The sequence below is a fragment of the Thermothelomyces thermophilus genome, chromosome 5, assembly GCF_000226095.1.
Source record: "Thermothelomyces thermophilus ATCC 42464 chromosome 5, complete sequence".
NCBI lineage: Eukaryota > Fungi > Ascomycota > Sordariomycetes > Sordariales > Chaetomiaceae > Thermothelomyces > Thermothelomyces thermophilus.
The window spans coordinates 1,732,379-1,754,453 of NC_016476.1; the positions used below are offsets into that span (position 1 = coordinate 1,732,379).

Here is a 22,075-nt window from a genome sequence, read left to right on the forward strand (position 1 = left end):
TGGCTGTCAAATTGGGGGGCGGGGTGGCCCTGGCTCTCTGTAGCCAGAGGGAACTTGGCGTTTGGCGGTCACAGTGGCAGTGGGCAGACCTGGGCGCAGCAATCGACGTCATCAACCGTCGCAGGTCTCTGCTCCGAGGGGCGAGTTCCAGAGAACAGCAACAAAGCTTGGAAGAGTGTAGGTCGGACTTTGTACGGTTTCACACGTGCTAATTATCCTATCAAACAAGTCTCTATTCCCTCTCAGCAACTTAAAAACCGTAGCTGTCTGTCTCACCGTAACCCTCAGACCTTTCATCGTCGTCGACCGCGGTTCTGCATCTCGTGCCACAGACACGCTTACGAGAAAAGAAACTCAAGAAAGCAACTCAACACAGCAGAACCAAATTTATTATTATTATTATTATTATTATTCTTTTTTTTAAAAAAAATAACGATGGCACACAAATATGTAATCAGGGTAACCGCGGGGCCGGATTACGATCTATCCTCTCACATTGAAGTACCCGTCAACTCGGCCGAACCGGTGCACATCGCCAGCGACCTGGTCGACGCGGATCTGTGCGTGCGCGTGCAGAGCTACAGGGGCCTGCCGCGCGGCGCGCCAAAGAGCTCTCCGTACTTTGACGCCGAGCCACATCGGGACAACGGGGACCAGTACTCGATCGCGATGCGGTTCCAGCTGAAGCGGCCGCCGACGGTGCCGGATCAGCCTCTCACCAACGGGGAGGAAGAAGAAGAAGAAGACGGCGGGGGCGAGGCGGCCGCGGACGAGGCGGGGTTGGCTGAGGACGGGGAGGAAGAGGAGAAGAAGAAGAAGACGGAGGCGGATACCGAGGAGCAACGGCCGGCCGGGGTCCTGGGGACGGACCTGCAGTTCGGCAACGACCTCGACCACCCCATCCGCGACCGGCTGCCGCCGGGCTTCGGCACGGCCATGAACATCGTCAAGTGGTGGATCGACCCGGGGCTCGAGGGCGACCCGTACGCCGACGCGCCCTACCTCTACGGCCCGGCCCTGAGCTCCTTCAACGTGGTGCACGTGGGCGAGGGCGAGCAGGACGAGGCCCGGGGCGGGTTGTGGTTCGAGGAGGGCGGGGACGAGGCCGGGGCGGAGTGGCGGCGGCGGATCGGGGCGCCCGAGGACGCCAGGCAGAGGATGAAGTGGGCGCTCAAGGCGGAGAACAAGGAGAAGTGGACGTGGGAGTACGGCAGGACGTACGGGGTGGACTTCTTCAACCCCTACATTGACTTCAACGACTTTGCGCTCAGGCTGCCGGGCTTCAACCTGCCCATCATAAAGTATTGGGACGGGCAGGGACTGAGGTACGCAGCCAGCTACGTTTTCTTCTTGCTTCTTGCCTTATTGCTTGTTTTTCGTTTTACACGACACCATGCCACTCACTACCTTCGAAATTGCGCGTTACGTGACTGTTTCTCCAATAAGAGGAACAACTCTTACAAGCTCTAGGCATCATCGCAGGCGCTCACACCAGCTTAGATACGTCCTCCGAAACCGCATCACGGGCCAAGTCTATCTGGTCGTATTATTCACGCTCCATCTTGTCGAGGATGTCAACGAGGATGGGACGTTAAAGCCTGGTGCTCTGGAGCGGATCGCACAGGCATCGGGCGGAAAGGGGGAAAGGGGGCAGCCGTTGACTGAAACCGAACCGGAGCTAGATCTGGAACCGGATGACGAGCAGTTCCAGGAGGAGGAAGCTCTAGGCGAGGCCAGGAGAAAGCTCTCGAGAGCAGATTTGAACGACGAGAGCGGGACGAAGGAGGATGATGTAGACTAGACTGGGAGGTAGACCGCATTGCTTTAAGCAGATGCGCCATGTATTGCGCCATGTATTATTAGTCTATCGTAAATCCCCAAGACTTGTCGTCATGCATGGTAAGAGACGATTGAGCACCGTGATAAGTGTATATGTATGTAACAACAGCTCTACCGGGACCAGCTCCTTTAGACGTGGCTCATGCCGATGTGGATTGCTAAATAGATTAGTGTTAGCGCCGCCTTTTTTTTTTTTTTTTTTTTTTTTTTTTTTTTTTTTTTTTCATGCAAGATGGCTGAAAGCACGCTTACGCTAGCAAACGGGCTCCTTGCCCTGATCTTGTCTCCAAAGAAAACCAACACCCAGGGCACGACCGTCAGTGCCGTTCCGATAGACCCCAATACCGCTCCCGCTCTGGCCGGCCCGAGGTTGGTAAACAGAGGTCTCGTCACCAGCGGGAAGGCGCCGCCCAGCACGTTGCGGCAGAACGACTGCGCGGCCAAGGCCGACGAGGCGTACTTGTGGTACGTGTCGGCGAAGTAGTTGAACACGGCCAGGTAGACGGAGAGGATGCCCATCGTGGCTAACACCATCCCGATCGCGGGACCGATCCAGTGCGTGTCGGGGCGGGAACTGAAACCAAAGATGAAGAGTCCGATGGGCAGAAAGGTGCTAGTTATGCAGGTGAAGTAGAGGCGGGATTCGGGGGCCGAGGCGGGGAACCTGCGCCGGAGGAAAGCCAAGATGCGGTCAGAAAGCGAACTTGTCGCAGCGGCAGGCGGCGACGACGAGGACGAGGACGACGACACGTGTTTGTTGCTCGAGTCGTCCGAGGTCTCGCTGCTGTTGTTGATGTCGACGGCATTTCCGGAAGCGGGGCTCGCCGCCCACTTGGGGTGGTAGAGCAGGCGGTCTTGCCAGAGGCCGATAGCGGTTGCGAATACGGCACCGACGATGAGCGAGACGAATATGTAGCCGGCATCTTCGAGAGACCAGCCGTAGACGCGCTGGTAAACAAGCGGGATGGAGCCAAAGGTGAGATAGAGGACGCCCCACGCGAAAGCCACCCACAGCGAAAAGAAGAAGACGACAGACTCGGTGAAGAGGAGGTGGAAAGGCCGCGAGACCGAGGTGGCAATCATCTGGCCGAGAGAGGCTCGCTCCTCGTCCTCCTTGACGCGCCACCGGATCCGCTTCAACCGGCGCGCCGTCCGCCCTTGCTCCAAAGCAGACGCCGGCCCCTTCTCCTCGTCTGCCGCATCCCCAAGCGGCGGCGAGCCGTCACCGAGGCTGCCGTCCTCGGCCACCCACACCCCAAAGTATCCGTGCTCTTCCAGCTCCTCGTACCACCGGTTCAGCGCCCTGGCTTTCCTGGACAGCAAGACCGACCCGCGGCTCTCCCGGAAGAAGACGACGACGAACAACATCATGGCACCGCCCATGATGACCTGGTGCCAGAAGATCCACCGCCACCTCCCGGCGTCGGCCATCCGCTGCGCCATGACGGCCCCGACGAGGGGGCCGACCCCCGTCCCGGCCAGGACGCTGCCGCTGAAGAGGGCCATGGGGGTGTTGCGGCCGCGGGCGTCCCACATGTCGGCGATGACGCCGCCGACCATGGTGCTGAAGACGGAGGCGCCGACGCCGACGAGGAGGCGGGCGACCAGCATGCCGGCCAGGGTGGACACGAGGGCGCAGGCGGCCTGGAAGGCGACGTAGACGACGCCCGCGGCGACGAAGACCGGGTACCGCCCGTTCATCTCGGACAGAGGCGCCAGCACCATGGGCGCAAACGCGAAGCCCAGGCAGAAGGTCGTGATCCCCGTCAGCACCGCCTCGATGGATGGGTGGCCCGCCAGCCCCGCCTGGATGAGGTACTGCGGGGGCGAGTAGGCGCCGGCCGTGTAGGCGGTCTGCCAGGTTCCGATGCAGGCGAGGATGAGGAGCAGGTATTTCCGCGAAGAGGGCCAGGTCTGCGGGTCGGAGTACGGTTCGAGATTTGGCGGTGCCGGAAGCGAGTCGCTATTGTTCTTGCTCCTGTTCTTCTTCTTCATCATCATCTTCTTCTTGTCGTTGTGTTGGGTTGGCGCCGATGGGCCACGGATGGTAGTGTTTGGATTAGGTAGTGGGGTCGCAAAGGTTAGGTAGAGGGGGGTTATTTCGGTGCTAGAATCCAGGACTGTGCATGCTGTTGTTGTTGTTATTGGTGGTGGTGGTAGTGGTGGTGTGGGTGGTTGTGGTGAACGTGGTGATGGTGATGATGGCGATGATGGCGAAGATGACGATGTTATAACCTTGCCGTGTTCAGTGGCCGTACAGCAGGTGACCTGCGTCCCGGCCATGGTCTGGAAAAGAGAGTGGCCACCTCGGGCCCCTCGACCGTGATATTGATACCGAAAACAGGCTGATGGTAAGCCAGGGGAAGCAGTGGTGTAGCTGGCCAGTTAGGCGTATCTATACTCTATATAAGGGAAGATAGCACAAGGAAACAAGTTGTTGGTGCCCTAGCACGTTGGCAGCCGTAACCTTGAGGAGGAAGTGAAAGAAGGGGGGAAAAAAAAGCAAACGGCAGCAAGAAGACTGCAGGATTTGAGAGCCCGGGGATGGAAGTGCGTGTTTGCGTTCGGCACCGGGGATTCCTCTCCGCCATGTTAAACCCGGCGTGATGGATCCACGCGAGATGAGAGACAACGACCTAGGGAATCACCCAGTGCGGAACAAGGGACTTGAGGCGTGGGGGTTGGAATCCTGACCGCCGCCTTCCGGCCTGGCGCATGCAAGCCGTGGCTATACTCCGTATCGAGGGTGGTTATTGCTGTTAGACCAGGTTAACGGACCGGCCATGCAAAAATTCTGCAGAGCAAACCACTAAGTCATCGTAAGTATTGGGCAAGCTAAGATAACCGAGATCTGCATCCGGTCCCCCGCCTCCAGGGATATGAAGAGTTTATAGTAAGACATCAGCGGTGCGGAGGCGCATTCCCGCGGCGTTAACTTGCCGGGATCCGTCCGTCCCTCTTTCAACACAGCAATTTGGACTGCCGCGCCAGAAGAGGAGCAGCGAAAGCGAGGGGCCGATGCATGGGAAAGGCGCAAGATCCGACCGCGTGCCGCTGGTTGGTTAGTGCCCAGTTTGCACATACAACTTTACGAGCTGTGTTGGACTTTTGCAGTGAATAATTTCGAGGCGAACTGCAGTGATTGGCAAAGTTGGGCAAATCGCTATGGCATTTGTGCGTCACAAGCTGCTTCTTGCTGCAAGACGGCGCCTTCCGTTTTGATGCTGGAAGGTGGGGCTCTCTCTCGGTCTGCTGCCTAAACCCGGTTATTGCCAGACCCGCTAGGGGCAAACAACCAATGGGGCCAGTTCTCTCCCCGACAACCACAACCACTTCATCACAACTCTCAACCATTATTTCCGGCGACAGCCAGCTCGAGGCGCTCCACCAGCAAATTTCAAGTTGTCACGTTCTGCAGAAGGGGAATTTAATATTTGACAGTTCTCCTCTGACATCGTCGAGAATAAAGTAAAGTCCGGTGATGGTCACTGAACGAGTCGAGATCACAGCATGAGCAAAAGTACATTTACGGCGCGCACTCGATCGGCACAATAGACAAGACACAAGAGAACTCGTTATCCTGTTCCGTATTTACAGTTACATCTCTTTTTCCTTCCATGCCTGCAACCAATGCCCTGCTAGCGATGCCCGCCGACGACGGAGACCACGGCGTGAAGTGCGAGCACGGCCTGGCATCCGCTTCCGAAAACAAGGCGACGGCTCACGCCAGAGTCGGGGCGCCGGCGCCCCACGGCGCCCATTCGGCGACGTTGACGTTGACGTCGCTGTGCTCGACGCCGCTGGGGGAGCCCTGTCCGAGCAGGAAGTAGTTGATGTAGCTGTTGAGGTCCTGGTTCTGGCTGCTCGGGAACTGGCAGTGGTTGTGGCCGCCGACGAGGGAGAAGCCCATGTTGTTGGGCACGCCGTAGGCCTTGTAGATGAGGCGGCCGGCGGCCATGCAGCCCGTCGTCGACACGGGGCCGAGCCAGTCGATGTTGTTCTCGAAGACGGCCAGGCCGCGGGGCACGATCAGGGCGGCCAGTAGGTGGTGGTCTTGCGGGACCGACGTGATGGAGTTGACGTGGGGGTCGAAGTTCCTGGAGAACCAGGGGTTCTCGGTGATGATCTGCGCCGCCGTCTGGATGTTGGCGCCGGCCGCCTTCTGCTGGTCGCTGATGCGCCAGCAGGCCGCGCCGCCGGCTCCCGACTCCTGCGGGATCGTCAGGGCGATACGGTCGACGAGCGCACCCGTGATGAAGGCGCCCTTGCCGTTGCGCGAGCAGCCCGTCACGCCGAGACGTTTCGTGTCGATGCCCGACGCCTGCGCCCCGACCTGCTCCAGACCGTCGATGAGCCGGTCCACACCCCAGGCCCACGCGGTGAGCGAGCCGGCGGAGTGGTCCCTGCCAAAGAGGTCGTAGAACTTGCCCTGGCCCCGCGACCCGCTGCCCATCTGCGCGCCGAACTCGTCGTTGTTGAACGTGATGGTGGCCACGTTGCTCGGGATGGGGATGGACGCGCCGCCGATGCCGATGATGGCGGGGAACGGGCCGGCGCCGGACGGCTTCCTGATCGAGGCCGAGAAGGAGATGCTCTTGCTGCCGACCGTCACCCTGACGGTGATGCTGTTGCCGCTAAGCGACGCCTCGACGCTGTCCGGCGGTCCCGGGTACTCGCCCAGCTCGTACTGCTGCAGGATCTTGTTGATCTCGGCCCGCCGGCACTCGAACTGGTCCTTGGTCGTCACCTTCTCGCCCGATGCCGTCGTGAACGGGTCGGGGAGCTTGGCCGAGTTCACCGTCGGGTAGTTGTCGCTGACCGAGCAGGTGTCCTGGCGCTCAAAGATGTGGTTCATGGGCGCAGCCGCGGCGAAGGCCGCGCCGGCCACGAGAAGGGCTGAGGTCAGATGGACCATCGTTGCTTGGTAAGAGGGAGGTCGGCACCTTCTTCGATCACGAAGGAGTGTGTGGGACGCTGCGGATGCGCATGTTTCTTCTTTCCCACCGCTGACGACGATCTCTCCCCCGGTCTTTATACACTAGAGCGGCGCCGCCGCCAAGCGGGACGCGGCCCTCTCCCGTGCGTGGCCATCCTCCGACCGATATTAGCCAGGGGTCGATGCCAGATTGGTTCGTCGACAATAACGGATAGCCAGCATTCTGGTTCCGGGACGGGGCTCGGCGAGGGTGGCCTTTGCCATCTCTGGGTATTTACGACGGTGTGAAACTCTCCCCGCATTCCCTCTTTCCGCAGCCCCGGCCGCCCCTGTAACCTTGGGGGAGTGGGCGCCCGTGTCCTCGCCTCCGCGGGCATTGCCTGGTTTGCTTAAACAAGCGCCGTTGCTGCTATCCAAAGAAGAAAAAGGCATTCCTCACGGCTGAAAAGATAGCAGCCGAAGCCCTGCCTTGGCACTTTGGATGATCGGCGCTCCGAGTTTGGTTCCAAAACCCCGTGTCCTTCCAAGGGGCGATTCGGGTAATATGGTTATTTTGCCAACCCATCGCTGATCGACACGGCAACTCCCTTTCACGGTCCTTGCGTCGGGGGTCCCATTGGCACGGCCGATGGGAGACTGCCGAATGCAGCCACGGCTGGCCCGGCCCCGGATGCGGGGCGGTGAGCTTATTAGGTGAGTGCCTGAACAATGTTCGATGATGGTTCTCTGCTGTCTTCCTTTGTCCTCCTTTCCTGCCTATAGGTGGAAAATATTTTAGTCTTGCATAAATGCTGCAACCTCGATTTAATCACGTCGATCGAGCGTTGGTCTCACGTGGGAATCGTCAAATACGTCCGACAGATTCGGCGTGCTGCGTGATTCCTTCGTACCTACTATAGTACACTACCTAGGTACGTAATAAGTGAACGCCGGGTTGTCGCCTCGATCTCCGGCTAATAGTACTAATATATACCAGGAACCGGGGCCGCACAGGCACTAGAGTTCAGACAACCTGGAAGTTCTTGAGAATCCCTAACCTGGCAGTGCCTCATCATCGCACGTGGAGAATCCTGGGCAACCATTACTTGTCGTCGCTCACATAACCCTACGACAGGTCCAAGGGTGACGTCGGAGCCGCGGCCGGACTGTAACTACCGACCGGCCTTGGAGAATGTCGCAACCAAGCAAGACTGTTAGGGCTGGTTCATGGGCCGGCAGGTTACATGGGGTATTGCCGTTTATTTATGCTGTATGCACCCCATGCTTGGCAGTCGGGAGCCTTGGCTCCAGTGATTTCATTTGGTGTTCCTTGAAATCCCCCAAACTCCACGTAGGGTGATGAACAAAAACAAACTGCTCTGCCCTTTCCAGGTTTCCCCAACCCCCCATTGGTTCTTTGGTGGACCGGGACAAACGGCAATCAGCGGATATAGCTGTCAATATCAAACAAGCCGGGGCCAACATCAGCGCTTCCATATGTAGATTATGGATGCGGGGATTTTACCGAGACACATAGTATGGCCCGCAACTGCCGTGCGCGCATGGAAGATGGATGAAGGTTCAACTGGCACCGCTGCTCTTAGATTTTTCCTCCTCTCATCGTCTTTGGCTATTAGATGTCAAAACTCTTCGGTACCGCTCGTCGATTACCGGCCAAGACTTGCGCTTATTATCTAGCGGCGTCTTCTACCCCAACTATGGTCTCTATTATCGCCTAGACACGTACCTGCAGAAGAAGCGCGCGCCCAGAAAGCCATCTTGAATACGAACCATGGCCCTCCAGCTCTTGGCGAGCTTGGCCCTCCTCTCAGTGCCGGCCCTTGCCCACGGTGGCTTGGCCAACTACACCGTCGGTGATACTTGGTACAGAGGGTGCGTACAATGTTTGAGAGGAACCGTCCGTCGTCCGTCATGATAGCGGGGTACACTAATATGGAGGCATCCCACCGACACAAGCCAAGCCTAGCCTCGTCTATGCTTCGGCCCCTCCGGCCCTCCCAACCCACGAAATATGACACTCCCTCGAAAAAAAAAAAAAAAAAAAAAAAACAGTTAGATTGCGGCACTGACATGCCTGCTCCCCTCCTAGCTACGACCCAAACCTGCCGCCGGAGACGCAGCTCAACCAGACCTGGATGATCCAGCGGCAATGGGCCACCATCGACCCCGTCTTCACCGTGTCGGAGCCGTACCTGGCCTGCAACAACCCGGGCGCGCCGCCGCCCTCGTACATCCCCATCCGCGCCGGTGACAAGATCACGGCCGTGTACTGGTACTGGCTGCACGCCATCGGGCCCATGAGCGTCTGGCTCGCGCGGTGCGGCGACACGCCCGCGGCCGACTGCCGCGACGTCGACGTCAACCGGGTCGGCTGGTTCAAGATCTGGGAGGGCGGCCTGCTGGAGGGTCCCAACCTGGCCGAGGGGCTCTGGTACCAAAAGGACTTCCAGCGCTGGGACGGCTCCCCGTCCCTCTGGCCCGTCACGATCCCCAAGGGGCTCAAGAGCGGGACCTACATCATCCGGCACGAGATCCTGTCGCTTCACGTCGCCCTCAAGCCCCAGTTTTACCCGGAGTGTGCGCATCTGAATATTACTGGGGGCGGAGACTTGCTGCCACCCGAAGAGACTCTGGTGCGGTTTCCGGGGGTTTACAAAGAGGACGGTGAGTGGTGCACGGAACCTCCATCGTTTGCTTCTTCGAGCAGGGAAAATAAGGAAATAAAAGTGGTAGGGGGATATGGTGCTGATGGGGAAACAGATCCCTCTATCTTCATCGATGTCTACTCGGAGGAGAACGCGAACCGGACAGTAAGTGTTCTCAACGGGAGTCAGGCGGTTGTTTCCAAAAGAAAGAAAGAAAGCGTGCTAATGAAGGACAGGATTATACGGTTCCGGGAGGGCCAATCTGGGAAGGGTGAGTTCTAGCCCGCGCAGTTGTGCACTTTTAATCAAGTACTAATTAATTAATCAATGCACACAGCTTCGCGAATTGAATCATCGAAAATGGTTCAAATTCTGTGCCGTGTCAACCAGCTAATTAGCGGAGTTTTATAACGGCTATGATATTGAGCCATGTATGTGCTGTATTACATCAAGGAAGGCGTAAGAGAGAATTTACCAAAGACAAGCGAAGGGTAATCAAGTGCCACTCGTCACCAGTCCCTTTTAGTCCTCCGCTTCCGAGTATTAGTCCGACTTACCCTCCAGTCGCCTAAGCGCTTCCTCCCTCGACCTCTCCACGTCCCTCCACCCGGCAGCACCCCTCTTCTCCTTCTTCTCCTTCTTCTTCTTTCTCTTCCCCTTCCCCTTCCCCTTCCCTTCCATCTCCTCAGCATAACCGCCCTCGCCGGCAGTCCAGACCCCGCCCTCGACCAGCGCCCGGAACTTGCCTCCCGGGGCCGTCATCAGCTCGTCGTACCCGCCCTGCTCCGCCACGACCCCTCCCTCAATCATCACCACCCGGTCCGCCATCCGCATCATCTCCTTGCTGTGCGTCACCACGACGACCGCCATGCCCCCGCCCTCCTCCTCCCTCCCGCCGCCGCCGCCGCGGTCGCCGTCGGGGGGAGCGGAGACCACCAGGCGGCGCAGGAGCCGCCTCACCTCGGCGGCCGCCTCGGCGTCCAGCGCGCTGGTGGGCTCGTCGAGCACGAGCAGGCGCGGGCGGCGGGCGAGGGCGCGCGCGATGCACAGCCGCTGCGCCTGCCCGCCCGACACGGCGGCCGGCCCCCCGCCGCCAATGCCGCCGCCAATGCCGCCGCCGCCGTCGCCGCCGAGGGGCGTGTCGTACCCCTGCGGCAGCGAGGCGACGAACGGGTGGATGCCGGCCTGCTGCGCGGCGAGGACGACGTTGGCCTCCGCCCGCAGCGGCGACCCCTCGTGCAGCCCGTAGGTCAGGTTGGCGCGCACCGTGCCTGGGAAGAGGACCGGGGTCTGCGGCACGTAGGCGATGCGGGCGCGCAGAGAAGGGGTGTGGACGTGGGAGGAGGGGACAGAGGCGTAGGTCAGGGGTGGGGTGTTGGTGGTGGTGTTGGTGGTGGCGGTGGCAGAGGGGAAGGGGGAGGAGCGTTGGCATCGGGGAGTGCTAGGGGATTCCGGGGTCGGGGAGATGGGGGCTCCGGATTCGCTTCGGTGCGCTGCGCGTGCCGGGTCCGTCTCTTCTTGCAGCGGGTCGTATAGCCGCAAGAGTAGACTCACGATGGTGGATTTGCCGCAGCCCGAGGCGCCCACGATGGCTGTGCACGTACCGGCGTCGAACTGCAGGTTGATGTTGCGCAGGACCTGGGTCTGGGGCGCGCTGGGGTAGGCGAATCGCAGGTTCGTCATGCGGACGGGGAGCGGGGTGAAGAGCCGCCTTTCGCCTCGAGACTCGTGGCTCGCGGCGTGCGATAGGTTGGCGTAGTAGAGCATCTGCACCGCCGTGGCCTTGGCGGCGGCGATCTGCGGGACGTTGCCCAGCATGGCAACCGCGGTGCCGAGCGAGAAGAGCAAGAGGTTGATGACCCTGACGACGTCGGTCACGGTGGTACCCTCTTCGCCGAGTATCTTGGCACCGTAGAAGAAGACGAGAGCGGTCAGGAAGAAGACGATGGACTGGTGCAAGCCGTAGAAGAACCCGATGAAGCCTGCACGCTTCACCCCGAGATGGTAGGTGGCAGCTGCGGAGCGGCTGAATTTGTTGCTAAAGTAGCGCTCCAGTGTCAGGGCGCGCACGACTCTGATGTTGGCCAAGGCCTCACTGAAGATGGCGTTGGTCGCGGCAGCAGCTTGATCGCAGGCGGCCTCCCACTTGTCGCTCGTCAGCGAGTTGGCGCGCGCCGCTGCGATGACCACGGGCACGCCGGCGAGCGTCACCAATGTCAAGTCCCACCGGACAACCAGCGCCCAAATGAGCGAGGAGAGCATCATGGTGGAGATGGTCAAAAGGAGGGGCACGAACATGCCGGCAAGCTTGCGCATCTCCTCGGCGTTGCGGTCGAGGCACTGGGTGATGCGAGCCGGGGAATGGTTTGCCCTGTCGAACCACGATTTGGGCTGTCTAAGGATGCGCTTGATCGCCTCTGCGCGCAGATTATTGACCCATTTCTGGGCCACTTGTTCCATGAGGAAGTAGCCAAAGAAGGTAGCGCTCGCATCGATAGCAGCAATGGCGGCAAGGAGGCCAGCCCACTTGGGGACTGAGCTCTCTTGGCCCTCCATGTTCCAGAATTGTCCGATAAGATTGGCAAAGAAGAAGGAGAAGACGGGGTTGCTGCCTGCGACAACCAGACACAGAGCAATACCAGCGATCAGTTGAGCCTTGCCCGTCCTGTCCAGCGTCGGCCAGACAGTCTTCAAAATGGCCGCGAGTGAAGGTAGTTGGGTCCCCTTAGATGGGCTCTCGCGGCCCCTGGGCTTGGCAAGGTGCTCGAGAAAGAAACGGTCTAGTGAGTCGAGAGACACTTGGAGCTCCGGGTCCAGATCGGTCCGCAAAGCCTGGCGTGCATTCAGAGTCCTACTTCTTTGAGCTGCTAATCCTTGCTGCGCTATGATCCGGATACTAGAGGGGCGGCTGATGTTGACAGTCACAGGCTCATCATCCGTGGCCATCTTGTGAGTGATGGATCGGCAGATGGACTCCTGTGCGATGGCTTTGGCACTCAACCTGTCGAACACAGACCCGAGGAGTTGAGAGTCGAAGATACTTGCTCGGGGTCCTAGCGAGATGCGCTGGAACAGGCCCACAGGCATTCTTTGGTTGCTGATGAGCGCACCTCGGGGCGACCTAGCATATTGGGACTCCTGGAGAGGACCGTCGTCAGAGGAATCGGATTCACTCTCAGTCTCGCTCTCAGTCTCGCTGTCAGTGCCGGAACAGGCAGTCTCGGCAGAGGCAACGAACGAGGCAAAGAGGCCGCTCTCATCCTTGGCAACCTCACGCTTGAGACCCTCTTGAGCCACCGATCCATCTGCAAGGACATAGACATACTCATCGTCCTTAATGTCGCCGACCTCGTGAGTGACGATGATTGTTGTCTTGTCCTTTCTCCACGCGCGAATGCCTTCCATGATCAGATTTCGGCTCACGGGGTCGAGTCCGCTGGTGATCTCGTCAAGAATCAAAACGGGTGGATCGCGTAATTTGGCTCGGGCAAGAGCTAGACGCTGCCTCTGTCCACCACTCAAGCCGTAGCCGCCTGGACCGATCGTGGTGTCGAGTCCGTTGGGTAGGCTGGAAATGGTGGACTGGAGGAGGGCCATGGAGCAAGCGCTTTGCACGGCGTCGAGGGGGACATTGTCTGGTTCCATGGCGCCAAGGGCGACGTTTTTGAAGAAGCTGTCACCAAAGATCGAACTGGATTGCTGGATAAGCGTAACGTTTTGTCGAAGCCAGTTGAGATCGAATGCCGTGATGGGGTTGTCATCCAGCATGATCTGTCCGGTGAGGGGTTCGTAGAACCGCACGAGGAGACTGCCGAGGGTGCTCTTACCAGAGCCGCTTCTGCCAATGACAAAGGTGAGCCGTCCAGGCTCGAAACGAAGATTCGATGGCCGTATGACTGCCCTGGCAAAGTTTGACGGATACGCAAAGCTAACCTGTTGCTGTTAATTAGCCTCCCGTCCAAAGGACGGAGCCGAGGAGCAAGCGGAGCGCTCACATTGTTCATCTCGATGATTCCCCGACACCCAGAGGGCTTTAGACAGCCAGCAGTTCTCTCGAGTTGACCACTGCCGCTCTCATCCACCAGTCCTCGAAGCAGCTGTCCTGCGGCCATGCCCTTCGCCAATACGAGCCAGTGCGGTCCGAGCATCTCGATCGACTGGAACGCGATAAGGGCGGCATAGAAGGTGGTCAACGCATCGCCCGGACTAAGCTCGCCATTTTTGACTTGAACGACGGCAAATGAAAAGCCCAGCACGAACAACGTGATCATCCATAACTTGACGTAGCCCATCTGCCCGCAGTTGCACATCGCTTGGCGCGAGTAATACCTCGCCGACCTCCGGATTGCCGAAGTGAAGTTGAACGCCTCGTGGTCGGCCGCGTTGTACACCTTGACGAGGTCTATGGCGGTGGAGGCGGCGGTGACGTACTTAGCGGCCTGCGCGAGCTCTCTCTTCTGCGCCTCGATCGCCGGGTCGAGGAACCTGCTGATGCGCCAGAGTATCAGGGCCGAGGGGACACCAGTCGCCAGCATGACAAGCGTCAGCTTGTACGAGTAGACGAACGCGACGACGAGGCAGGCGGCGAACACAAACACGTCGCAGACAATGTAGCCAAGCGTCTGGGATGTGGCCGTCTGCAGTTCCCTCGTTTGCCTGGTCGACCTCTCTTGCATTAGCTCCGACAATCGCCCTCTCCCTTTTCTCAACAGTAACAAAGAAAGATAAACAAGACAAGAACAAAAAAAAACAGCAAAAACTCACGTCGCAACACTGGCCGTCAACCCGCCAACCCCTTCCTCCCGCGCCTCGAACCAACCCACCTCCTTGCCCATCAGGAACCGCCAAAACACCTCCCGCCTCGCCGTCCGCGCCCTGAGCTCCCCGCCGACGACCCAGGCGGCGGCGTCGACGGTCGAAACGACCCACATGCCGGCGCCTAGGACGCACAACCAGACGGCCCACTGGGAGATCTGGGCGAGGAAGTCGGCGGGCGAGAGCAGGCCGGTGCCGAAGCGGGTGACGACGTCGAAGATGCGGCCGAGGAGGACGGCGTAGGCAGTGCGGCCGGCGGCGACGAGGGCGGCGGTGGTGAACGAGAGGGCGACCAAGGGTATGTGCCGTGCGGGGGTGAATGTGAAGAGGTGTTTGAAGGAGGATTTGGCTGCTGCCGATACTGGTCCTGCTGGCGGTGGTTGTTGTTCTGCACTTGCGATGTGAGAGGAGAAGTCGTCGAGTTGGATGATGCGGTGGTGGTTCCGGTCTGCGGAGATTATTGGTCTCGTGGGTGGACGCCGGGAGCCATGAGCGGCAGCTGATGAGGCCATATTGTCTGTGTCGTCTGGTCATATAGTTCGCGATAACTGGTTTTCCGGTCGAGAGTGAGACTGACCAAGTTTTTTTGGACAGAAGCAGATCGCTGGTGGCCGACGTCGTGAGGAGCGTCTGTAATCAGCTCAACCTGTTGTTCTTGAAGACAAGTAGAACAAGTGACTGGCGTGGAGGGTTGGATAATAATTCGCCATCGCTCAATTTCAAGGTGAAAACTTGGGAATACTTTGAGACCCATCATATCGTAAAATTGTCCGGACTTCCTGAACTCCTCGTTGCAAGTATTCTTGTGTTTGGGCCCGGCTTTGTTTGCTCTTAGTATTGTCCTCGAAAACCACAGGGCGAAACAAGGGACACAATGCTAAGGGGCTGAGAGACACATTCCAGCAGGCGCAACGAAGATGCCTTGGCCACCCCTCACCCGCTGAAGAGTGAGAACATAATTTGAACTGGAATCATTTAAATGGTATTCTCATGAGCTAGATTTGGAGGCCTTTTCTTTCTGAGCCTGCTCGTAAATCCAGTCGTTCAAGCCCAATTTGTTTCTGCGAATGGTCAGCACCTCTAGAGCAGAAAGGAGTATACTGGGGCACAATTACCTCGCAATCTCGACGGCATAAAACTGCATCCTCGGCACTGCGCCTTGTCAGCATCTGCTTCTTCCCATTTCCTCTCCTCCATTTTCTTCTTTTCTTTCTTTAAAGTGATCATGCACCTACCGAATATGGTCTCGTCCTTGCCGTACTCCCACTTTGGATTCGCCCGCAACATGGTGCCAAAGTTGTAATCATCGACCTTCTTCTCATACGCCATCATGAAGTTGCGCCACCTCTCCTTGCCCTCCTTGCTCTTCATCTTGTCCTCGTCAATGGTCTCGGCGGGGTCGAAGTCGGGGAAGTCCCTCTTGAGGTGCTCATAGATTTCATCGTCGAGCTTTGTCAGACGGAGCGAAGAGCCCTTGACACGCTCGAGAATGGACCAGTAGGTCTGCATGTGTTGGACGACCTTGACAGCGAACTGCTTCTCGATCTGGACAGCCTCAAGCGTCAGTAGGCGTTGCGGAGTCGGCAGAAGGGAGTCGAGAGGCGCCGCACATCCTCGAGATTGTCCGCCTGTTCGGCTTGGAAGGTGTTAGGAACTGGTCGAGACATGGTGAAGATGGCTGAATGTGTTGGGGGCTAGCAACAAAAGCTTTGCAGCCTCAACTGACTTGAATGCGGCAACGTGCCCAAGAAGCTTGCTCACCATGGTGGGGTGGTTTTCGCGGGGTTGGTTTCTTTATCGATAAGAGCAAAAAGTATGACCTAAGCGTGTGAGAGAAGTACGCCAACCGTACGGAGGTACATACATCCCTGCACCTTTTGGTTCGTTTCGTTTGCGATGTTGGGGTTTTAAAACCATTGGTCAGTGAGTCTGTACTTTGTGTTTGACCAGATTTCGTAACACAGAATGGTCAACTACAACCTCATCCAGACATCGAGAGAGTTCCGATCGAGGTCTCTTACTGCTATTATGATTTTTCACATCAAAGGCTAAGGGACGAATCACTGGACTTTTTGTTAGCATTCATCGCAAGCTAACTTAGGAATGGTTCGCAAAGAAGTTATTGTTGCAATGTGTTGCTTCCAAGACCATTGAATTATTCATGACACCTCCTTCCCTGCGTACGTGGTTGTTGCTGTCCCGGAAATTGCGAGCCACAGCCCCAGAAGAACAAGAGAAACAAGGAGAGCACTGCTAGATCCGCAAATACTTGCACTTTGGCCCTCTTCTGGCACCAAGTCCACAGCAACTCTCTTCTTTTCTCTCTCTCTCTGGGCTCATAATGCTTCATTCTGTTCCCATAGCATCATTACACACACGACATAAATCAAGCCAAACATCTGATCTTGCATTAGATCAATCAATACACTGGTAAAGCACATGCTCATCCCCATTCTTTCACGATTACTGGTGCTGATACGCTCACTTGGTAGCCCGAGATGCATACCCTTGGCAGAAAGCAGTTCGTGAGAGGAAAGATGTTGCGCCACAAGTTAGTAACTGATATTAATCCTGCACATGGACACACACATGAACCGCCGACGCGGCGGCTTGAAGGCCCTGAGAGCGTTGATTCGTCGAAAACGAGGGATATCCAAATCCTCTCGGAACATTCTATAGCTTCAACAAACTCCAGTCTGGAAACGGCACGGTCATCCTGGTTTACAACGACTGGATCTGGAAGAGTCTCGGCCCACAGCAGTGTTTCAGGGTCATTGTTCAGCGCCCCGGATCACTGTGTGCTTCTTAACAAAACACCCATCATCCCGAGAAATGAAGGCAGTGAGCGCCCATCAAGCACCTTATCGACAATTGCCTCGAGGTCTGTTAATTCACCCGAACCTTCGCCGAACCAAAGTCCAAAATCAAGACGCGAAGATTCTAGTCCATCCGTTAACCGGCCAGACTTCGACCGTAGCACCGAGCTGGTATTGACTAGATTAACAACTCCGCAGTGGGAGGCGGAAGATTAGGGGTATTACAACGCCGCCTTTCAGGAGAGTCTGGTACGCTTGAGGCAGCATAATCTCACAGCAAATTCCAATTCGTTTCGCTGGGAGGAACCAAGAAAGCAACTGAGAGAAGAGGCTGCCATTTGGAGCCACACTAAAAGACCTGAAGCTTTGTTGTTAGACAGCTCACTAAGACTCTCACTCGTGAGACGGACTCAGAACGCGAAGAGCCGCTACTTTCAATTCCCGGATCGGGTCCGATTCAAAGTTATGAAGTATCTCCTGGAATGCCTGAATCCTGGCGACAAGCCCATCCGGATGAACAGCCCATTGTATCTCCGGGAAGCATGGCCGGTCAACCGGCTCCGGAAACCTGAGGTCTGGTCAGCGAGATCCTTTGACAGTCTCGAGAGTGTTCTCTCCTCCCTGGACAGTTATATCTCCGCCTGCAGCGCCATGAGGGCTGACGTCCTGGCGACTCTCTTCCTGACCCGCCGCTTTCATGTTGTATACTCGCCCTGCATGGGCAACAGTACGCAACCGGCGGCCACGCACTACATGAACAAGTACGGATCCCTGATGGCTTCCATCACGCTCGAGGTGGATTTCACAAAGCTAGCCGGTAGCTGGAGACCCGAAGCCGTGCACCTCGACGGCCTCAGAGGACTCGACGGCGTCAAGAGACTAGTTGACACCTTTGTTCAGAGCCAGCTCACTCGGAGCAGCAACACCCCCATCCGAGACCTCCGCGTGCTGGTCAGGCGGTACCACGGCTTCCGCCCCCAAACACTCCCCGCGCCACCATCACCACCACCCTCTTTTTCCTTCTCCTCTTTCTCCTCCCCATCCTCCAACTTTTCCTCCCCATCCACCAGCCCAGTCTCAACAACAAGGAGCAGAATCGCATCCGCCATTCGCAGCCGCCTCCGCCGCCGTCGCAGCACCAACGCCCTGGCATCAGCACCCTCCACTCCGCCCCCGACCCCTACCCCGACACCGACAACGACAAGATGGGAGGAGTACTCGCCGGCGGCTCACGTGCGGCACGCGCTCTCGGCACTCCCATCTCTCGGCCCCGTCGTGTCTCGCCTCAGCCTGTCGGGCGCCCCGGCCGACTTCTCCGCCGAGCTCGCCGCCGAGTGGCCCCGCCGGGCAGCCAGAGCACCGTCCGGCGGGGGGAAGGGGGAGGGCGCGTCATCGCCGCCGGTCCTCCGGGTCGATGGGGTCGTTAGGTTGGGGTGGGGTGGGGTGATGCGGAGGGGAGGAACAAGAGGGAGAAGAAGAAGAAGAGTTTGAGTCCGGAGGGGAAAAGGAAGGGGCTCGTACGGAGACGGGCGCCGGACGGGTTGTGGGGGGCCTTGGTGGCCCGGAGGCTAATGAGAGGGAAGAGGAAGATGGGTATGAAGGGGATCGGTTCAAGCGTTCCGGGACTCGCGCAGGACGGTACCGGCGGAGATTGGATAGTGGAGGAACACCGGAAGGAGATAGCAGGCGAGGGCGAATGGTTTCGATATGCGCGAGGAGGAGAAGACGGCCCCGGTGGGAGGAGGGAGAAACTTAAGCGTTTGGTAGTGGGCTTGGCCAGTATCAGCGGGAGCGCAAAGGAGCTTCCGGGGCATTTCTGGTTTTGATTTGATCGCCCAGGATTGGCTCTCGAGTTGGGGGCTTCTTCGTGGATCGTATCGACATTACTTACGGCCCAGGTCACTTCGCAGCGGAAAGAAGTCTAATAATTGCATTATTAATAATTACGTGTCGTCCCATAACTGCCCCGTTGGCCAGATGGATGGATTGTGCGCTCCGTGCGCGTTGCTTTATTGCATTATCAAGCCCGGTAACAGCGACAAAAGGGCGAGAAGCAGAGCGAGCAGTCCGGGGAGCTTGATCAAGCTAACGTCCACCGAACTCGCGGCTCCGCTCCGGTCGTCCTCGTCGCCGCCCCGGAGCTGTCCCTAGCTGCTCCCGGTCGCCTCGGGAGGGCACTCGTTGCCGTCGAGCTCCGAGTCCGTCGCCGTCACGACGATTCCCGTGCCGGGCTGGAGCCCGTCGCAGTACTGGGTGCAGCCGTTGAGCTCGCCGACGCCGCCCTGGATCTTGAGGACGGTGCTGAAGTCCGAGTTGCCCCTGGCGGTGCTGGCGTCGCACGAGGCCTCGTACTGGGCCTTGCTCGCGCCGCCGGCGTTGCACTCGCCCGTCTCGTCGTCCCCGAGCGTGGACGGGTACTCGATGCTGAATACGGGGCGGCCCCTCTCGATGTAGTGCTGGAACTCGCCGCAGAAGGGGGCGTCGTCGTTGTTGTCGTCGTTGTCGTCGTCGTCGTCGCCGCCGCCGCCGTTGAGCGACTTGCAGTCCTCGAGCACGGCAAAGTCGAGGAGGTCGCCGACGTCCTCCACGAGGTCGGGCGCGTTCTTCTGCCCGATGAGCAGCGTGTAGTTGCGCTTGGTGGTCAGGCCGTGGGCGTGCTCGGCGAGCTCGCGGACGAAGGAGACGTAGTCGTCCCGCGACAGGTCCCAGCCCGTGCCGTTGTTGCCGTCCTCGTCGTTGTGGTAGCCGTCGATGTTGTCCGGGTCGACCCCGTCGCAGCCGACGTCGCGGGCGAGCGTGATGCGCTCCTTGATCCAGTCGCGGGCCGTCTGGTTCTTGATGTTGACCCATCGCTCGTCGTCAAACTGGGGCTCTTCCGGGTCGTACACGTTGCCCAGCAGCCCGCTCTTCTCCCATCTCGTCTCGTAGTCACAGTCGCTCTTTTGGGTGAGCCCGGCGTTGAAGTAGCAGATGAGGATGGTGTTGGGGTTGTTTTCCTGGGATAAAAATAACATTTGTTAACATGACCACATATGGCAGTGGAGAGCGAGCAGAAGGAAGGGACTCGGGGGCCCGTACTCGGAGATGGCTGACGACTTCCGGAGTACGGGCGACGTGGTAGAGATCAAGGTCCCAGACGACCGCGTCGGCGGGTTCAAGGGGGGGGTTAACGTCGATGGTGCTCTGGATGACGATCTGCCACTTGACCCCGACCTCAAAATTTGGAGGGACCCGGACCTGAGCCAGACTCCCCCGGATGGCCGAGGCGGCAGCGAGTAGAAAGACTGCGCGCTTCATGGTGTCGTAAAGCAGCAACAAGAGTCACTGCATATATATGACTCCCCGCGCCACGGGGGTTAAACTAATTATGTAACTTGACGAAGACAGTGAGCAAAGGATCTGCCGAGAGCCAACGAAGAGCTAATACTTCTTAAGAATCGAGCTACTTATACAAATGAGATGTGATGATGCATTTGAGCGCCGAAATGATCTGCCCGTGCTTCTAGGATGCTGTGTCTTGTTTCACCCGATCAGCTCGATCCTTCGGCCAGCCGAACTCGGCCAGCCGAACCTATAGGACCGAAAGCCGCCGACAGGGACCGCGATATAGGCGCAACTCTCAGGCTGCCTCCCCACGTCGAATCCTGCAGAGGCGGAGTAGATTCAATTGTCGAATGACTCTGCTTGATTTTGAATCCGCCAAGACCACGACAGTACGAAACAATAAATTGGCGTGGGTTCGAGATTGGACTCGGCTTGGACTCCACTACCGACAGGAGGATGCTTAAATGCTCCGCCCCTGCTCTGCCACGCTGACAAGCCAAGACCCTTCGAGACTAGATCCCTTACCTGATCGGGCTGACTCATGGTGAGCAACCTTGATGGGCGAAGGAGTCTCTGTTGGCGACTGCCGCGTGCAACTATATAAGAATTGAAATCTGACGCCGTGACAATGTGTCTGAGTGTGTGGTAAATGGATGCGGAAATCAACGATCTTCGTATATCTGCTACAGAGTTGTTGGTTGTAGATTGAGGATGAAGAAGGAAGCTGACCAGGGCCGCCCTGCAGGGAAGATGTGGGTGGCTGCAACCCTGGGGGGGCCGGGAGCCCTAGTGGGGCCCGGTCCACCACTGAGTGTACTTACCCAGTTGGCACCTCAGTTGTTTCATGCACCGAGGATAAGAAGTACTCCGTACTCCGTATAAAATCAGAGTACTGAATTTGTGCTGTGGTATGATATTTACAATATGCGTTATTTTCCTAATTAAACGTTGCATCGCTGGAACTGCTGAGGAACGTAGTATTTGTTAATTAGAGCTACACCCATGATACTACCTGTGAAGACCATGCCACTGCCCGAATTGAGAGTAGGACCCCCTTGAAACGGATCGTCTCGGTCTACCTAATTCGAAAAGCTGACAGTCCCCTCAAAAACAAACAAAAAAAGATCAAGAAAAAGAAGAAAATACGGAAAGCCCGCAGCTCAACACGGAAACTTACCCGTTCTACCTAATTAGTTCCAAGTCAACAGCCGTTGTTAATTAGTACTTGCAAAACATTCAACTCGGCCTTCATGTTGCTACACACAACCAAGTCATTGCTGCATCGGACGCAGAACCCGGATAGTCGGATTTTGCAATGAATATCCGTACTAGACCTGTGACTGATATCGCGGTAATAGTTGGTATGCAGTACCTAATTAGACATTGATATGGCAAGATGAGCTTAGACAGTTGGGAGATTGCAAACCTTGGCTCTTGTGATTCCGAGTAAACAAACGAGAGTCGGATGTGTGATTTCACTTGGAGTGCTGTGTCAACTCAAGGCCAAGCAGTGTAGAATAATAGGAGTTTGTTGGGGTCCCGGTGTGTGATTGACTTTCCATGGTCTGGCCACGTCTAGGGCATAGCCTACGTAGCAGGAATACTTCATGTTCTGCTCCGGACTCTGTGAAGAACTAGACCGCACCATGGAGCAATCACTGTCGTGGCTTTAGGTGATAAGGCTATTCCCGGACTCAGAC

General features: G+C 57.7%; 8 protein-coding genes across 8 annotated transcripts; 3 read left to right on the forward strand and 5 right to left on the reverse strand.

The window, feature by feature from the left end:
* Positions 1-96: 96 nt before the first annotated feature.
* Positions 97-1,724, forward strand: MYCTH_2308378 (uncharacterized protein). The gene has a single exon (XM_003665018.1). It carries the CDS (start codon positions 436-438, stop codon positions 1,468-1,470), a length of 1,035 nt encoding a protein of 344 aa, XP_003665066.1. The 5' UTR covers positions 97-435; the 3' UTR covers positions 1,471-1,724.
* On the reverse strand, positions 1,725-4,659 carry MYCTH_2308380 (uncharacterized protein). Its single transcript, XM_003665019.1, has 2 exons — positions 2,092-4,659; positions 1,725-1,997 (listed from the first exon to the last, which is right to left on the reverse strand). Exons 1-2 carry the CDS (start codon positions 3,838-3,840, stop codon positions 1,980-1,982), a joined length of 1,767 nt encoding a protein of 588 aa, XP_003665067.1. The 5' UTR covers positions 3,841-4,659; the 3' UTR covers positions 1,725-1,979.
* Positions 4,660-5,560: 901 nt separating this feature from the next.
* MYCTH_55568 (4-O-methyl-glucuronoyl methylesterase) lies at positions 5,561-6,754 on the reverse strand (the record flags this gene model as incomplete). The annotated part of the gene is made up of 1 exon (XM_003665661.1): positions 5,561-6,754. One exon carries the CDS (start codon positions 6,752-6,754, stop codon positions 5,561-5,563), a length of 1,194 nt encoding a protein of 397 aa, XP_003665709.1.
* Positions 6,755-8,546: 1,792 nt separating this feature from the next.
* On the forward strand, positions 8,547-9,695 carry MYCTH_96032 (glycoside hydrolase family 61 protein; the record flags this gene model as incomplete). The annotated part of the gene is made up of 4 exons (XM_003665020.1): positions 8,547-8,647; positions 8,865-9,439; positions 9,536-9,585; positions 9,657-9,695. The coding sequence occupies 4 exons, from the start codon at positions 8,547-8,549 to the stop codon at positions 9,693-9,695; spliced, it is 765 nt and encodes a 254-aa protein (XP_003665068.1).
* A 268-nt stretch (positions 9,696-9,963) lies between these two features.
* Positions 9,964-14,747, reverse strand: MYCTH_54167 (uncharacterized protein; the record flags this gene model as incomplete). The annotated part of the gene is made up of 5 exons (XM_003665021.1): positions 9,964-10,302; positions 10,354-12,407; positions 12,462-13,353; positions 13,416-14,076; positions 14,185-14,747. 5 exons carry the CDS (start codon positions 14,745-14,747, stop codon positions 9,964-9,966), a joined length of 4,509 nt encoding a protein of 1,502 aa, XP_003665069.1.
* Positions 14,748-15,232: 485 nt separating this feature from the next.
* Positions 15,233-15,902, reverse strand: MYCTH_2025277 (uncharacterized protein; the record flags this gene model as incomplete). Its single annotated transcript, XM_003665022.1, has 4 exons — positions 15,233-15,296; positions 15,351-15,387; positions 15,471-15,780; positions 15,846-15,902. Coding segments are annotated over 4 exons (468 nt in total), but the record flags the coding sequence as incomplete, so codon positions are not given.
* A 1,333-nt stretch (positions 15,903-17,235) lies between these two features.
* MYCTH_2315869 (uncharacterized protein) lies at positions 17,236-18,598 on the forward strand. Its single transcript, XM_003665023.1, has one exon. The coding sequence runs from the start codon at positions 17,517-17,519 to the stop codon at positions 18,540-18,542; it is 1,026 nt and encodes a 341-aa protein (XP_003665071.1). The 5' UTR covers positions 17,236-17,516; the 3' UTR covers positions 18,543-18,598.
* A 433-nt stretch (positions 18,599-19,031) lies between these two features.
* MYCTH_2308390 (glycoside hydrolase family 114 protein) lies at positions 19,032-20,605 on the reverse strand. Its single transcript, XM_003665024.1, has 2 exons — positions 20,130-20,605; positions 19,032-20,047 (listed from the first exon to the last, which is right to left on the reverse strand). Exons 1-2 carry the CDS (start codon positions 20,346-20,348, stop codon positions 19,199-19,201), a joined length of 1,068 nt encoding a protein of 355 aa, XP_003665072.1. The 5' UTR covers positions 20,349-20,605; the 3' UTR covers positions 19,032-19,198.
* Between the last annotated feature and the right edge of the window lie 1,470 nt (positions 20,606-22,075).

What these genes read in the sequence shown, in the direction of transcription:
- MYCTH_2308378 (XM_003665018.1), top strand. Translation starts at nt 436, where the DNA reads ATGGCACACAAATATGTAATCAGGGTAACCGCGGGGCCGGATTACGAT.
- MYCTH_2308380 (XM_003665019.1), bottom strand. Translation starts at nt 3,840, where the DNA reads ATGATGATGAAGAAGAAGAACAGGAGCAAGAACAATAGCGACTCGCTT.
- MYCTH_2315869 (XM_003665023.1), top strand. Translation starts at nt 17,517, where the DNA reads ATGAAGTATCTCCTGGAATGCCTGAATCCTGGCGACAAGCCCATCCGG.
- MYCTH_2308390 (XM_003665024.1), bottom strand. Translation starts at nt 20,348, where the DNA reads ATGAAGCGCGCAGTCTTTCTACTCGCTGCCGCCTCGGCCATCCGGGGG. An exon ending in AAGTCGTCAGCCATCTCCGA is followed by an intron (nt 20,048 to 20,129) that starts GTACGGGCCCCC and finishes TTTTTATCCCAG; the next exon opens with GAAAACAACCCCAACACCAT.